Below are 15,987 nucleotides of genomic sequence, written 5' to 3' on the forward strand. Positions count from 1 at the left end.
CTTACAAAGCTAAATGTAACGTATTGTCCGAAACTATAAGCAAAAATAAAATATAGATAATCAAAAAGATAGTATATAAAATATTCTACTATGGTTTATTACCATATAAGGTGTAAAAAGAATTATTAGATGTGTGAATATATATATTCATATGTCCTGATATTTAACGAAATATATTTATAGATTTGTACTATTGGTGCAAAAACAAAAAAAATATATCTTGTGAAATCAGAAACACGTAACAGAATTACACATTAAGATACGGTTAAAGAAGTTAGAGAAAGTAATTGAAATAAAAATAGAAATTGCTTATTTATGTACCGACAGAGGGGTTTTGCGATCCGAACACTAAATCGCTGGATGCCGATATGTGCCGGTGCCGCGCCAGAGTTCAATGAACAAGAAATCGTTATTTTACAAATATTCGATTTTGTTAAATTTTAATTTCAGATGCTGATAAAAAAAAAAAATATTTGTGAAATTGAGCACAATATATTTATATATTTATGTATTAATTCCATTGATGGAAAGTCTTAAAATTTTTAATCAAAAATGTGATACAAAGTTCCTCTTAAGAAGAAGACGTAACACTCGCATTTGTTATCTTCGTCTTACAAGTGCAGCTCGGCGTGGTAAATCTATCTTCAAAAGTTCACATTTGGCTTTATAGCTTTAATATTAAAATTAATTCAACCATAAGCGACTTAATGATAAGAACTTTATCTGCGTTCTTAAGTAGGTTTTTTACGAGTATAAACCTAAACTGCAGGTCATAAATTTATAAACATTACTTTTATCATTCATTTTATTGAAGGCGATGGGTGAGTTGATTTGCACTATTAAATTAGCATTTACAAACCGCCTCTGCATCAATCTTTATCGCATTTGATATTCTAATTTTTAAACGAAACTGGTTTTCTCAGATAAATAAATTAAAATATGAAAGTAGAGTTTAATTCGTTTATTAATTAAATTTAAATAACAATTAATATATATGATTCTTTACTATAATGTTAGAATTAATAAATCATTTATTAAAAAATATTAACACTTAATTAGTTTATCATATTTTTAATCTTCATTTCATGAAACATTGGTGTACATTTGCTTACCTACAGTTGAGATCTTTTTCTGAAAATAAACAAAATAAGAAAATATTAAATATTGATAATTCAAATGATTTATAATATACCTAAAGTCAAAATAATATTATAAATTGAATAATAATATATAATAATGAATAATTAATGTTATAATTAATTTATACAATAAACATGTGGGTCAATGAAGTTTATAAAAAGTTATGAAAAAAAAAAATAAGGAATTCTAAGTGTAACAATTAAAAAAAAAAAACAGTTAATGCTGTTAGTTGATATTATTTATTTTAAATATTTTATAAATTGATTAGAATAAAATAGTTCTAAATAAAGGTTAAAATCAGGTAAAGTCTTACAAGAATAATGATTATCATTGATTCTTATTCAATTTATCTTAAAATTTATATTTACTAAATAAAAATACCTTCTTTGTGACGTGATGAGTTTCTTTTTGTTTTAATTAATATTCGATGACCAAGACAATCAGCAATTTCCAAATAGCATTTGCTTCGACAACATTTTTTACAAAGTTTATACTCACATTTTAAGCCCTTGAAAGTAAACATAAAATTAATAACAGTAAATTATAACTTTAAAGTTCACTTAAAGAACAGTAAGTACCTTTGGATTTCGACATTCAGAACATAATTCTTCAAGTATTCTCTGACACCTAATTTCTTTGTTTTTTAATTTACTCAATTGTTTTAATTTTTTTTTTGACAATTTCAATGGGTCATTTAAGTCTTCGTCATCAATACTTCTTTTTAAATTCTATTTGAATTGAATACATTTTTAAGGAAATTAATAAATATACTGTTAAATAATAAAGTCTTTTACCTCTTTTTCGTCGGTTTTTGATTTGTTTACTTCTTCATTCATTTCAAGCTCAACTAAATTACTCTTTGATAGTACACGAATCATCGGTTGGCACAACCAAGGCGGTAAAGTCAAGTTATAATCTAAAATTATATTAGAAAACTGTGAGTATGTAATTTGTTTATAATATTTAAGTGTCATAATTAATGTACCATTTTGATTGTTGTTCCACGGTAATTGGCCCATGTGATATGGTAAATATTTTACTTTTAATTGCATAATAGCGTTTCTAAAATCATTACGATTTTGACCTTTTGCTAATATATCTCTAATTGATTCGTTTTCAGGGAGACTGAATCTAAAATTACAAAAAATAAAATAATTATAATCACGATACAATTTAAAAATAATTATTTATTCACATACATATGGTAGCAGATTTTAAATAAGTGACCTCTTGTATTTGAAAGTGGACAAGGATATTGTTCACTAAGATCTAAGTACTCAAGTGCTGGTTCCCAAACAGGAGGTGACTGATTATCAAAAATGTATGGATTGTGAAGATGTCCTTCAGCAGACATAACTCCTTCACACAACGTTTCCTTTAAACACCTTTCAATATCTTGATATATAAGAATATTTCCATTAGCTAAGACAGGAATTGTTACATTTTCCCTAAAAAATAAATATAATACAATATGTATTAACATAATAGTTAAAAAAAAGAATAATGTAAACTTATCTAATTTATTTTATAAATTAACTGTATATTTTAAAAATAATAAAATTTTAAATTAGGTATTTTATAGATATAATGTGCATTAAATGAATTGTTAATATAATTTATTAATAAAATTTAACTTCATTAATCATTTATGTAGTATGACTTTGAGTTTATGATAAATAGTTACATTTTATTTTGGATTTTTTTTAAACTCACTTTACAGCCCTTATTTGATTCCAATCAGCTATTCCTGTCAATCTTCCTTTTTGTTCTCTAGTCCGACCATGAACTGATAACATTTGACAACCAGCTTCTTCTAACATTTTAGCATATGAAATAGTTTTTGTCAAATCTTCAAAAATACGTATTTTACACGATACTGGTACTTTAAGATTGTCTCGTAATGTTTTAACTGAAATTCAAACACATTATTAAACAATAACACATTTTGAGTGTATACTCTGTTCAGCAAAAGAATATACTGCGATTTGACAGCAGGGTGTCGTGTGGAGACGCATACAATTGGCATGATGTTTTCTTCGTTGGACAGACTACAGTTAGGTTGGATATTGAGCATATCAATATCATGTTATTATTAATTATTAATAAGTAAAAACAATAAAACCCACTTACCAATCTCAAATATAAGTTTCCATTCATCTTGGAGAAAAGAACCATAAAATCCACGCTTAGCAATGGCTTGTGGGCAACCCAAGTTTAGATCTATTATATCACAACTATCTTCAACTAATTTTCCAGCTTCGAGTATTACTTTTGGATCATTACCACAAAACTATTAAAAACAAAATATAAGATTTATTAACAAAAAATTAACTGAGCAGACATTTGGACATTTAGTGCCTATATTCTATTACAATATAGTTAGAGTTTGACAGAACAATTTTTTGTAAACTTTAATATAACTGTGTATTGTCTTATCAAAACTAAAACGTCGAAAAGAAAGAACATTATCCTTATTAATATGGTTAACACTAACGTACAAACATCAAAATGTTATTACCTTTATGTTTCATTCTAATTTAGTATTAAAGCTAACAACACAAAATTGGTTTTGCTGAACACTCATTTCTTTTGTTGTACAATTTTACTACGAGGTAGAGGACACAATGACATAGTATAGTGTCCTTTAAATATTATTGAATGAATAAGACAATATGTTTTTATAGTTGTACCTGAACAACTAAAGGCCGGTCTTCAGGGCAAGTGGTGAAAAATTCTTTGCGATATTTACGATCTTGAACAAAATTCTGACTGTGTAGCATTGGTGCGAAACATAATTGAACACCATGTTTACGTGATAACATTCGCCAAGGTAGCTCGCTCTGTTCAACCATAGGGGCTAGTATATACTTTGGTTTTCCAAGCCTTTCCCATACATTTTCTTTTGACTCCATAGTTCTAATTAATTATACCTAAAAAATAAATCGAACTATAAAATGATTTTATTCAAAATTAAATAATTGAATGACAATTTTAAAATTTCAAAGGATAATATTATATAAAATGACAATTTGTTGTTTGTCTTATATTTTCTGTTTTACTTACCCAGGGTCATTAAATGTATTCTATGAAATTTATTTGTTTTTTATTTAATTCAAAAAAATGTGAATATACAATATTTAATATATTTATTATTAATTTTTTTTTTTTTTTGATCTTATATAAGCCCGGCAAACTAAAGCCATTAGCTGTGGATAGGAATAGTAGGTTTTTTGTGTAAGGGTTGTTTGTAAAGTTTGGTTAGTAAGGTTAGTAAGGTTGGAACACGTGTGTGTATGTGTATGCGCCATGGATTCGTTACTAAAAACTCGGGTGGTCAACCATCCGAGAGTTAGCAACGCCAGCCATGCTTGACCTTAGAACACATTAGTGACTAAGGCCAACTACTGCGCCACGCCAGGCCACAATATATTATTGTACATAAGATGAAATGCACTAATAAAAATAAGTTATTATTATTAGTGTCCCATGTACAAACAAATTATAGAACATTTGATTTTAAATTTTAATTGAAAACTTGGCACCTCAGTACACCACATGTGTTCTGTACAGCAGGTACTTTCAACCTTCATAAATTACATTGAACATCAGTTAGTATATTTATTGACATTTCAATAGATACTGTAATCCACATAATCCAAGATAAATTAAAACCATAACTTATGAGGATACCATTTTTATTATGCAAAAATAAATAAACACAATATTTGATAATACAATATTATATTTATATATAGTATATGTTTATCGAAAACCAAATAATGGGTTAATATTATAAATTATTTCACTTTCAAAATGTTAAAACAGGAAACTATTAGGTATGTTTAAAAGACAATTAAGTGGTAAAAATTCTAAAACCACATGAACATTATTTATTTATTCTTCAAATAACACATTTGTATAAAATTTAAATCATGGTTAAACATACCAATTAAAAGTACAATAGAAAAGTAAGATTTTAGATTATTTAAAAATTCATGAGGAAAAAAGTCCAAGTCTGCTAACGCATTTACCAAATAAATAGAAAAAAAAAAAAACCAAATTTATTAGTTATAGTATTGATTTTCATTTTTCTCATTAGTAGCTATTGAAAAGTGGCATTGGGAGAGAAACAATAGAAGTTTAGTCAATGAAATAAAATATGACTGAATGTTGAATAATGTAAATAAATTTGTACGATTAGACTATGATTATCACAAATTTAAAATTACATAATATACTGTTTAACCCTTTCTTCCTTACCATACAAGGCTACAATTTATTGTGTACATAGAAAAACATATTAGGTCATTGATAAATTATTTCACTGTTATTAATAATTATTACTATAAGGCTATTAATTACAATACCTTGATATGGTAAATTAAAAAAAAAAAACAAAAAATGTTTCCAATATAGTTTTAAATACAAAACATACAATAAGATAACTTACTCTATAAAATATTTTTAGGTTTTAAATTAAAATATAATAAAATTACAATGGACTTTTTACCTTTATTTTTTTTAAACATTTATATTAGATAATTGTAAGACGGTTGTAGGCAATGCTACTAAATTGAACATATTAAACACCAACTAATGATTTTCCAAAATAATTTAATCACTGTACACTCTGTACAGTAAATCATAGATTTTAAAAAAATATATTCAATTTTTCATAAAAATTTCACAAACATATTATTTGCTAATAAAATTTAAAACTAAATCGTGACATTTCAAACATTTAGTTTTCACAAAAACTTTTTTTTTTTTTTAGTAATAGTTTTCTAAATAAATTAAAATTTTAAATGAATATATAAAAATGGAAAAGTATTAAAATATTAATATAATAGTACAACAAGAAAGGATGACTTACAATTGGTACCTATATATCACATGATAAGGAATATTATAATATCGCATGCTCAGTAATCATTTTTTATTTGGTCATTAGGAAAATTAAACATCATTATTGATTTAAATGGGTTGCAGTCGTTTGTTGTTGACTTTTGGAAACGTCAAATACATGTTACATTGAAAACATTTTGGTAGTCACTATTAGTCTTAAATAGGGGAGAACTAGGTAGGTATAATACTTTGAGTATAATGTACAATATAATAAATAGGTACCTACTTAAGTTATATATATGTAAGTATATAAAATAAAAACAATAAAATCCAAATTATTTTTAATACAATTATTTGTGGTTTATTCCTCTACAGAATTTTGTACATTTACGTATGACATCGATGACATAAACACTGTCTTTTCAAGCTAAAATGCCGTCCAAAAAAAAAAAAATTAAAATTTTAAAATTTAATTCATTTAGGTTAGTTTAAAGTACTGCTCAACAAACAAGATATTACTATTATACCATAAATTATAACTTGTATAATTATAATACATACACTTCTTACTTATTCCTCATGAAACAAGTCTATATCAATTTAAAAATGCGTTTCATCATATTTATTTTTATTTCATTGCATTTCTCGTGTAAATTTACATAGAAATCACGTGTTATATTATAAGAAATATTATTATGTAGGAAGCATTATGAACCTTAAGAAAATGCGAAATACAGAAGTGTATTTTTTCTTCAAAAACGTTCTTAAGCGATTAACGGCATTTTATCTTACCAGAGCAGTAACATTCGATATAGTTATCGTTCTCATTCGCGTTAAATCAAATAGGTACCTATATGTCCTATATACATATACACTGCTATACGGAAGAGTTGCATTACGCGTGACATCAGAACAGAAACAATGGGAAACGGAAACCACGATCGTTGGTCGATTCGTTCGTCGGTCGGTGGCAATCCGATCCAAGTCGTTTCGGTTCGGACATGGTTGCACGGTAGTAAAACTATATACTATTAAGGTTTACAATTTTGATTACCAGACGCTGTCGTTCATAAAATATTTTATCGGTCCACGAAGAGTCTACGATAAAAACGAAATGCGAATTGTGCGCGCACGCATCACGTGTGTCTAGGGGGAAGGAAAAAGGGTGGATATGGAAAAACCCAAACACACATAAATCACGCGGTTTTAGAAGTGTTGTGAGGGGAGGAAGACGATGGTGGCGGCGGCGGCGGCGCTGGCGGTGACGACGACAGCCAACTGCACGGCCTGGTCTGTGGGTAACGGTTTTTCAGCTGCGGCGTTGACGGGTTGGACAGTCCCGACTCGTGAATCGGCGACAGGTTGGACGACGACTTTGAGTGTTTTATTTGCCCGTTTCCGCTTCCAATCTTGCGCCGCTTGGTTTTCAAGGGCTGTTGTTCGACGAACGCTAACACCTGGCCCAGCTCCTTGAGCGTGATCTTTTGCATCTGACGGTGGCCGGCCGCGTGCGGCAAGGCCGGCAGCGTGCCCGAGTTGAACGATTTCCACTCGTCGACGACCAACGACAGCTGACCGCCGTCGGTGGGTATGACACGATTCCTGCGAACTGCAAAAGGCGATGGCGGGACTTTGACGTGGTGGGCGGCGGCTGTGGCGGCGGTTCGACCAAATACCGGCTCGGGTTTCTGGAAGCAGCAACAGAACCCTTTGCGGCGTTTGCCCAACACGAAAAACCGCGCACCGTCACCCCGTATCCTGTTCTTCTCCAGACAGTACCGGCACTTTGGCTGTGCGTTTTGCTGCTCGCGGTCTTCCGGTCTCGTCGTCCGATCCAAGTCCTTGGGTTGTTGTAGCAGTCTACTAGAGCCACTACCGCGACCGTAGGACTCGACCGTCTCAACGGTCATATCGTCGTGGGCGCCGCTTTCCTGGTTGTTCCGGCTCGCGCCGTTCAGGTTCGAGTGGATGCCGCACGACGGCCGCTTGCGCCGGCCCGTGGCCACCGCGCCGTAACAGCACGCCGAGTTGTACACTCTGGCCATGACGGACTTCCGGCCCGCGGCGTTACCGCAGCATCCCGAAGACATCGAGGCGTTTTTGTCGGACAGCGACGACGATGAAGACAGCGCAGCCGCCCCGTTCCTGGAGTCGAACTCCGGATACCGTCTGTAGTTTCGGATGTACTCGTACGTGGTGATGCCCAGCGCGGATATGTACACGTGAAACACGCACAAGTGCAGTAGCAGCACCATGGCGACCAGGGCCAAAAAGCACTGGACGGACGCGACGGCCACGAACACGTTCCGGTCCACCGACAGTCGACTGACGCTGAACAGCTGGTTCACCTGGATGGTCTGGTTGGTGCCGAACATCGGACGCAGGTAGTGTTCGACGTGCATCGGGTCCGCGTTGTAGATGACCAGCTCGGCGGACGACACGAGCACGATCACCAGGCACGCAAGCACGGCCGACACGACGCTTACGATGAACGCCACGTAGTTCCTGGCGCCAATACAGTGGTTCAGCCACTTGCAGTGGTGATCGAATTTCTCCACGCACTTATTGCACGATCCGCAGTGCTTGGTCCGGTGACCGGAAGTGTAGATATTGCACAAGTGACACTTGCCGTTCTCGATGACGTGCGCGTGTTTGGTCTTGTCCAGCTCGGGGACGGACTTCCGGGACGACCGAGCGTCGTCGCCGGTGGCCCGGAGCTGCGGATCGGCGGGGTCGATGAGCAGCGCGGCTACGTGCGACACGACGTGCAAGAAGAACAGGCTGCCCAGCACGAACAGCGCGACCGGATAGACGTCGGGCCCGAGGCCGGGCAACAGCACTCCAAACGAACAGGCGCCGAACGTGGCTAACACCAGCCAACCGGCCACTTGCTGCGGGTGCCACGGCATCTGCAGCCCGTGGACGCGCCGCTGTTTTCTCCTGGTCTCGCTGTGGCACAGCGTCATGGTCCGCTGCGCATCGCACGATCCCGACCCGTGGCGGCGACACCAGTCGTTAGCACCGGTTACCACTGCAGTGTATACCACGACCGATAGCGGCGGTGGTTAAACGATTGCGCGAGTGTGTGTGCGCTGGCGGTCTAACGCCGCCAGTCGAGACGGTGCACGACGACGCGATGACGGAAACGACGGCGGCGGCGACGACAAAACACTCGGGACGGATCAAGCATGGCAGACGTCGATGGCGCTCGGACGGCGCGACGATTGGTACTGGCTAGGGATGCGCGACGACGGTCCGAGGGGAGCGAAACGGCGGTGGAATGTGCGCGCGGACACCACGCCACGGGGGCCACCCGCCCGCCCACACACGCGCGTCTAAAAGTTCCCCTCCGAGCGTGCCGCGTCACGTCGTATCGATTAGTTTACGTTCACCCTCGCGCGCATTCACACCGCGTTAACCACCATCGCCGCCGACCGCGTGCGACGAAAACCGAAGGTTTCGTTTGAATGCCAGTTGGTTATGACGCGCTCGCAGACTTAATGCACATACCATCACGACAACCTACTCCGAAAACCTATTTTTGCCCGCGAACAATCAATCAATCAACGACGATCGTTGGACGGAGTACACGCTATATATATATATGTACTTATAATGCATTATATTCGCTCAGACGTCCGACGAGGAATAAAGAAGAGAGAGAGAATTATTTTAAAGCCATTCGATTCGTGTAATGAAAGTACCTACCTACCTATAGTATAATACAGTGGCGCGCAGCCGGTGTACAACTTTCGATGGACGATATCAATAAATTACGCACGACGTCGAATAAAACTTGTGCATGAAGTGTGCAGGAAACAAGTGTAGACTTCCTGTCTCCTGACACTTGACAAACGGAATTAAAAAAAAGACCTATAATAATTTTTTTCTTTCGCAAATCGAGTAATCGATTTAACCATTAACCTATATAAATATCATACATACAATAGAACCCGAAGGGTTAGGTCAGTTTTAATAAGGTATTGAGTTCATAAAAAAGTGACAGACGTCGAGACGTCGGAGCGTCGGACACTATGCTCAATTATTAATATATTATGCGTTTATACTTTATAATAAACATTTGTTCAAATGAAAATTAAACAAACTATTAATATAATGCATAATGTTGCTGCAAGCATGTAACCAGGAGAGGTTCTTGGATCCAAGTACCTTCCAGAATTTGTCCATGCCGTCATATAAAATGGTAATCTTTTATAATTTTAATCAAATTGAAAAACTTTTTTATTAAATATCCACGTGTTATTCAAAAAGTATTATATTGTATTGTGATACAAAAATAAATCACTGTGGAACGGTAGAATTTGGAATATTATTTAATAGCGGACACAATGCACGTCAGCAACGTCGATAACTTCAATTATTATCGAAAAATATTGTAGGGGTATGCTGCCTTAGTAAATTATATAATTGTACACGTAATCGTAATTTAAAATCATTTTCATCCATTTTTTATGATGCTATTGTATTATAAAACATTATTTTAATTCAGATATTTTATGTTCTCGCATCAGTAAAAAGCAAAAACTTAGGGGAAATTATGATTGTAACTCACTAAAAGAATATTATTGACTATAGAGTATAAAGCATCTATATTTGTTACATCAATAAATACTCTCACTTTAAATCTGGATAACCGTTTTAAGTATAACAATGATAGTTTATCATCGATTAAAATCTTAATAGCAAAATTTGCTTTAAATTAAAATGTATCAAAACTTAAAAAATAAAATATATTTTACGAAGACTGTGTGTCAGATAGAGTGTCCATGTCTGAATATTTTTAATAGCGTGAGAAATTGATAAATATATAAAAAAAAATAATCCCCCCCTAGAATGATGGATTTTTTGGATACACGTGATGTAAATTTTTATCAAAACATAAATTTTCTGTTGAACGTTTTGGCAACTACCAGATTTTACAACAACAGTAGAGTGTTCCTTTTCAACATTGAAACACTTCAAAACATTACAGTAGAACCTCATTAGTCCGGATTTCACTTAATCTGGGCAGCCGTTTATAATACATAAATTACACTAATTAATGTCGTAGATTAAAATAAACATAAAAACGAGTTCTATAAATGTCCCATAAATGCGGGTTATTGCGATATTTATCAATACCAATTGTCATTAACGTTATTCATATGTATTTGATTCAACTAGCAATATTACATATTAATATAAACAATACAATATATACATACATACATATATACCATAGTAAAGCCTCGATAGTCCGGACCCCTCGATAATCCGGTGAACATGGTAATCCGGATGGCTTAAGTCCATTAAATTTGTTCGTAAATACATTTGTAGTTTATTCGGAATTAAAAGTATTATTCAGAAAAATATTACTGACTAATATACTTAAGTTTTATTATTATATATATTTTCTTTATTTTTTGTAATTCATAACGTTAAAGTTATTTATTATTTTTGTAATTTAAAGTGCAATAAATATAAAGGTGGTGGAATTAAAAATATAAATCTTAGTCATTTGAGCGGGTAATTTTGAACACCCTCCGGTAATCCGGGCGAATCAGTAATCCGGACGATGCTCAGTTTGAATTCGTTCGGACTATCAAGGCTTTACTGTATTTAGCGTCAGTCGGTTGCCTGATACGCTTCGGAGTGTTTCGTGTGTGTTTTTGTTTCGTTTATCGTTTCATAATTTATACTTCGGCAGTTTTTATACATATCACCGTGATGTCGTCAAGTAAACCTAATCAAGGTAAAAAGCGTAAGTATATGTCTCTTTCTCTTAACGATAAACTCTGTGTAATAGAAAAACTCGAAAAAGGAACGCCTGTGTTAAGCATTTGTGCGCAATATGGGATTGCCAAACAAACCGTCTCGGACATAAGAAAGAAAAAAGATGATATAAGAAAATTTGTTCTAAAATTTAACGTAGAAAAAGAAACTAGTGTTGTAAAAAGAATGCGATTGCCACTAGATCAATCCCTTGATGACGCAGTTTACAAATGGTTTTGTAAACTTCTTTCTTCTGGGTTGACAGTTCGTGGAGTTGAAATTCAAGCTGAAGCGTATAGATTAGCTAAACAGTTGAACATAAATAACTTCAAAGCCAGTTCGGGATGGCTGTTTAGGTTTAGAAGACGTCACAACATAACAAATAAAAAAATATGTAGTGAAAGTCTCAGTGGCAACAATAAAGTTGTTGAGTCATTCAGGAAAAAATTGAATGACATTTTAAAAGCTGAAAATATACTGCCTTCGCAACTGTACAATTGTAACGAAACAGGGTTATATTGGAGAGCATTACCAAACAGTAGTCGAGCGTCCAAAGCTAATAACAATACAAATGGTAGGAAGATCAGTAAAGATCGAGTTTCTGCATTACTGTGCGCTAATGCTGATGGAAGTCATATGTTAAAGTCTGTGATTGTAGGAAAAAATAAAAAACCACGTACAACAAAAAATATTAATGACACGTTACCAGTTCACTACTACAGCTCGAAAAGTGCATGGTTCACTTCAGACATTACAATAGATTGGTTTCACAAAAAAGCAGTGCCAGAAATTAGAAGATATCAAACAGAAATTTTGAAAATTCCTAACGATAAAGTGAAGGCCTTAGTTCTACTGGACAATTGTCCAGTACATCCACAAGTTGAATATCTTACTAGTGATGATAAAAAGATCAAGTGCATGTTTTTGCCAGCAAACACTACCTCTCTGATTCAGCCTATGAATCAAGGCGTCATCTACACAGCTAAGCGTCTATACAAAAAGAAGCTTTTAAATGAAATTTTGGAAGTCAAGGAACCAGCTGCGGGAGAAGATAAAAGAAATTATAAAACGTTACAGAATCTCAAAAATTACAATATCAGATCCATGATTTACAATTTCGCATCTGCTGTCAAAGATATAAAACCTTCAATTTTGATTAACTCATGGAAAAAACTTTTAATAAATGAAGAGGTTGAATTAGACACAGCTGAATTGGAAACAGAGGATTTTCAAAACATTTTTCACCAAGGAGGTGAAAATTCAGTTACATTAGAAGACATTGAATTGTGGCTAGAAGCAGATGAATATGATTTAGGTTATAATATTTTAACAAAGGAGATTGTTGAAAGTTTGACTGCTACAGAGAGCTCTGAAACGGATGAATATGATCACAATGAAGCAGACGATAATGTCAATCCTAAACCGCCAAAACTTGGTGAAATTAAAGATCATCTAAACATTGTTATTAAATACGTTGAAGATAACAACGATGAAAACATATTTGCGTATTATGAGCATCTGAGGCATCTTCGCGAGTTAATCATTAAAGAAATCACTGTGAAAGGAAGATAACCAAAGATGAGCAGTTTTTTCAAACCAATAAGTGTGTCGAGTGTGAATAATGAAGGCGTGCTTTAATACTATATGTATGTATATGTAATGATTAGAATACAATTACGATAATTATGTATTATTTTTTAGGTTTAATATTATGAAATATATGTATTAGATTAAAATATCCAATAAAGTTTTCTTAGATTTATAATTTACATTTTTTGGTTATTTTGTTTAATCTGGACTTTCATTAATTCAGACAATCTAGAACCCCTATTAGTTTGGATTAATGAGGTTTTACTGTACTTTGTAATTAAACTGAAAATAAACGTTTTACGGAATTTGCTTTACTATCAATACATTGGAAAATGTCTATTCTTATAGAAGAAATATTGGAGACAATTAAAAAAAAAAAATGGAAAATTAATATTATAGTGTTATACTAAGTTAAAATGTTGCATTATATAACTAATAGTGTGGGAAACAATACACATTAATTGAAAATAAATAGATTAAATTGTATTATAATTATTAAAAATAATAGGTTTTGTACATCAATCATGTAAAAAAATAAAAATTGTATTTGCAATTATTTAGAACCCCCCCCCCCCCCCCCAAAAAAAAAATATTAAATTATGGAATACTATTTTTAATGTTACATGACAAAATAAAAATTAACTTGGAAAAATTATATTTGTTTTTAATTTATTATTTATTATTATTTTAGACCAACTCTTGGAGAAAAGATCTTCATACATAAAATATTTATGATTTAAACACTTTTTTCTTGGTAGAAATTTATTGTTCAAAGTAACATATTAACTTAGCATTGCGAAGAAGATATAATTCATATATAGCCTAAAGACTATTAATGATCATAAGTGTTTTGCTAATTTCTATTTTTTTTCATAATACTTCAATTCTCATATGATCGCCTTCATACATCAAACCGTTAACCGTTTAGTATTTACTATCTAAATTCTATACTAAACAGATAGATTAATACTCAATATAACATATCATAATATTTATATAATTTATATTTATAATTAGAGAAACCTAACTATCAATCTTAAGAGAAACATATCAATTATTTACACAACAGTTTTTAATATATATTATTTTGTATTGAGTTTTCATATTTAGAATAATAAATGTATTTATAATTTGTAAATTTTAAGCCTATCTACAATAATTGAATTAACTATTCGTCATAGTGTAAAATATAAGGACAACAGAGTAAAAATATTTCATAATTGTATTTAACTTATTTAGAAGTTAGAACTAATTACACTGAAGTTTAATTACCTTAGCTAATAGAGTAAAAAAAAACAAACTAAATTGCTATTGGTTTAGATAACAAAAATCACAAATATTCAAAAAACATGTTAATTGATTTTTGTGTTTACCTACCACTAGTACCACTGTTTATAGAATTATCATAGCTACATATTGTATTACGGTTAATGCCTTATGGATAAATATACTTTACAAAAGGTTTCATAATTTGACATACATACCTGCTATAGCAAACAATCATGAATCTTTCAAAAACAATTATTTGAAACAATAAAAAATATTACAAAAGTAAATGTTTTAACGTAACTTAGTAATTCAAAAATATTGATAGAATTTTTTTGTATAAAAAGATTTTCACCTTTCACGCACTAAATTTTGGCCAGTAAGACATGAGTACACGGTTACACGCAGTACCGAGTTCGAAGTTCACGTTATCATACCTGATAAGCGATTGCAGTGATAAACTGATAACAAAAACTTGTTTAAAACCAGGGGTTCGGAAAATGACAATTATTTACAATTTGAAGTGATTATAAATCTAATTTATGGAACATATATTTATGACATGAAGATACTGCACTACGACTAACTATGCGATTTATTTTTTTCACTAATAAACCATACTTAATAAAACAATTAATTTAAAATCAATATTTAATTTTTTTCTTATCATTATTTGTTCTATGATATTACTATCACGTCAATATTGTATAATAATTATTCATATTTCATAATTTCATAATCATGTCGTGTTGCAACTGATGCAAGTCTTAGGCATAATGTAATAATGTTTTACTCAGTAGTCAGTACTCACTCATACCATCGTGTATGGACGTATGGTATAATAATTAAGGTACTTTATATTATTAAAATTAAAGTTTGTGATGTTAATGAGTTTTGCATATCTATTTTTTTCTTTTAGTCGTGCACATTGCAGACCCGATAATAAATTAATTTTGTGTGACATAGAATCAGATAGGTACATTCAATTTAATACTGCATAATTTTGCATATTTAGGAACCAACTTTTATGAATAAATGCATACGAGTATTTTGCCAAAAAATAATTTAAATATAATTTAAACCTCAATATATCCGTAAACCAATATCAATCCATTGTAAATAATTATCAGTACCTATCTTATCTTGGACGTTTTTTTAGTACCTATAAGTTCATTGTACTTGCAATATTTACAATATACTTTTGATGTTTTTATGTTATTTAATTATATACGAAAAATTAAAGTAGGTATCGTTATTACTTACTTATCTTTACTATAACTCAACGTTTTTTAATCATGATTACGGCCCACAATCCCAATAGAGTGACGATGTCGATAGGCAATAGGACATAAATCATAATCACTAAAAATGCCA

General features: G+C 32.6%; 3 protein-coding genes across 4 annotated transcripts; 1 reads left to right on the forward strand and 2 right to left on the reverse strand.

Moving 5' to 3' along the window:
• Nucleotides 1-1,007: 1,007 nt before the first annotated feature.
• On the reverse strand, nt 1,008-15,032 carry LOC112603384 (tRNA-dihydrouridine(16/17) synthase [NAD(P)(+)]-like). 2 transcript variants are annotated; one of them, XM_025351916.1, is made up of 10 exons: nt 14,832-15,032; nt 3,831-4,070; nt 3,271-3,430; nt 2,854-3,049; nt 2,340-2,588; nt 2,126-2,271; nt 1,935-2,056; nt 1,719-1,868; nt 1,522-1,648; nt 1,109-1,131 (listed from the first exon to the last, which is right to left on the reverse strand). In XM_025351916.1, exons 2-10 carry the CDS (start codon nt 4,050-4,052, stop codon nt 1,109-1,111), a joined length of 1,395 nt encoding a protein of 464 aa, XP_025207701.1. In that variant the 5' UTR covers nt 4,053-4,070; nt 14,832-15,032. The 2 variants fall into 2 exon arrangements, with proteins under 2 accessions (XP_025207700.1, XP_025207701.1); XM_025351915.1 differs by lacking the exon at nt 14,832-15,032 and having other exon boundaries at nt 1,008-1,131; nt 3,831-4,052.
• LOC112603382 (probable palmitoyltransferase ZDHHC11) lies at nt 5,943-11,375 on the reverse strand. Its single transcript, XM_025351914.1, has one exon. The coding sequence runs from the start codon at nt 8,949-8,951 to the stop codon at nt 7,182-7,184; it is 1,770 nt and encodes a 589-aa protein (XP_025207699.1). The 5' UTR covers nt 8,952-11,375; the 3' UTR covers nt 5,943-7,181.
• On the forward strand, nt 11,713-13,329 carry LOC112603355 (tigger transposable element-derived protein 7-like). The gene has a single exon (XM_025351882.1). It carries the CDS (start codon nt 11,713-11,715, stop codon nt 13,327-13,329), a length of 1,617 nt encoding a protein of 538 aa, XP_025207667.1.
• Nucleotides 15,033-15,987: the final 955 nt, after the last annotated feature.

This window comes from Melanaphis sacchari, unplaced genomic scaffold, assembly GCF_002803265.2.
Source record: "Melanaphis sacchari strain LSU unplaced genomic scaffold, SCAv2.0 Contig106_pilon_pilon, whole genome shotgun sequence".
Taxonomy (NCBI): domain Eukaryota; kingdom Metazoa; phylum Arthropoda; class Insecta; order Hemiptera; family Aphididae; genus Melanaphis; species Melanaphis sacchari.

Bases quoted from the DNA above. Each gene is read 5' to 3' on its own strand.
- LOC112603384 (XM_025351915.1), bottom strand. From the start codon at position 4,052: ATGGAGTCAAAAGAAAATGTATGGGAAAGGCTTGGAAAACCAAAGTAT. The intron at 2,272-2,339 runs GTATGTGAATAA...TTGTAATTTTAG, and splicing joins TTTAAAATCTGCTACCATAT to ATTCAGTCTCCCTGAAAACG. The intron at 1,649-1,718 runs GTACTTACTGTT...TTTACTTTCAAG, and splicing joins CTGAATGTCGAAATCCAAAG to GGCTTAAAATGTGAGTATAA.
- LOC112603382 (XM_025351914.1), bottom strand. From the start codon at position 8,951: ATGACGCTGTGCCACAGCGAGACCAGGAGAAAACAGCGGCGCGTCCAC.
- LOC112603355 (XM_025351882.1), top strand. From the start codon at position 11,713: ATGTCGTCAAGTAAACCTAATCAAGGTAAAAAGCGTAAGTATATGTCT.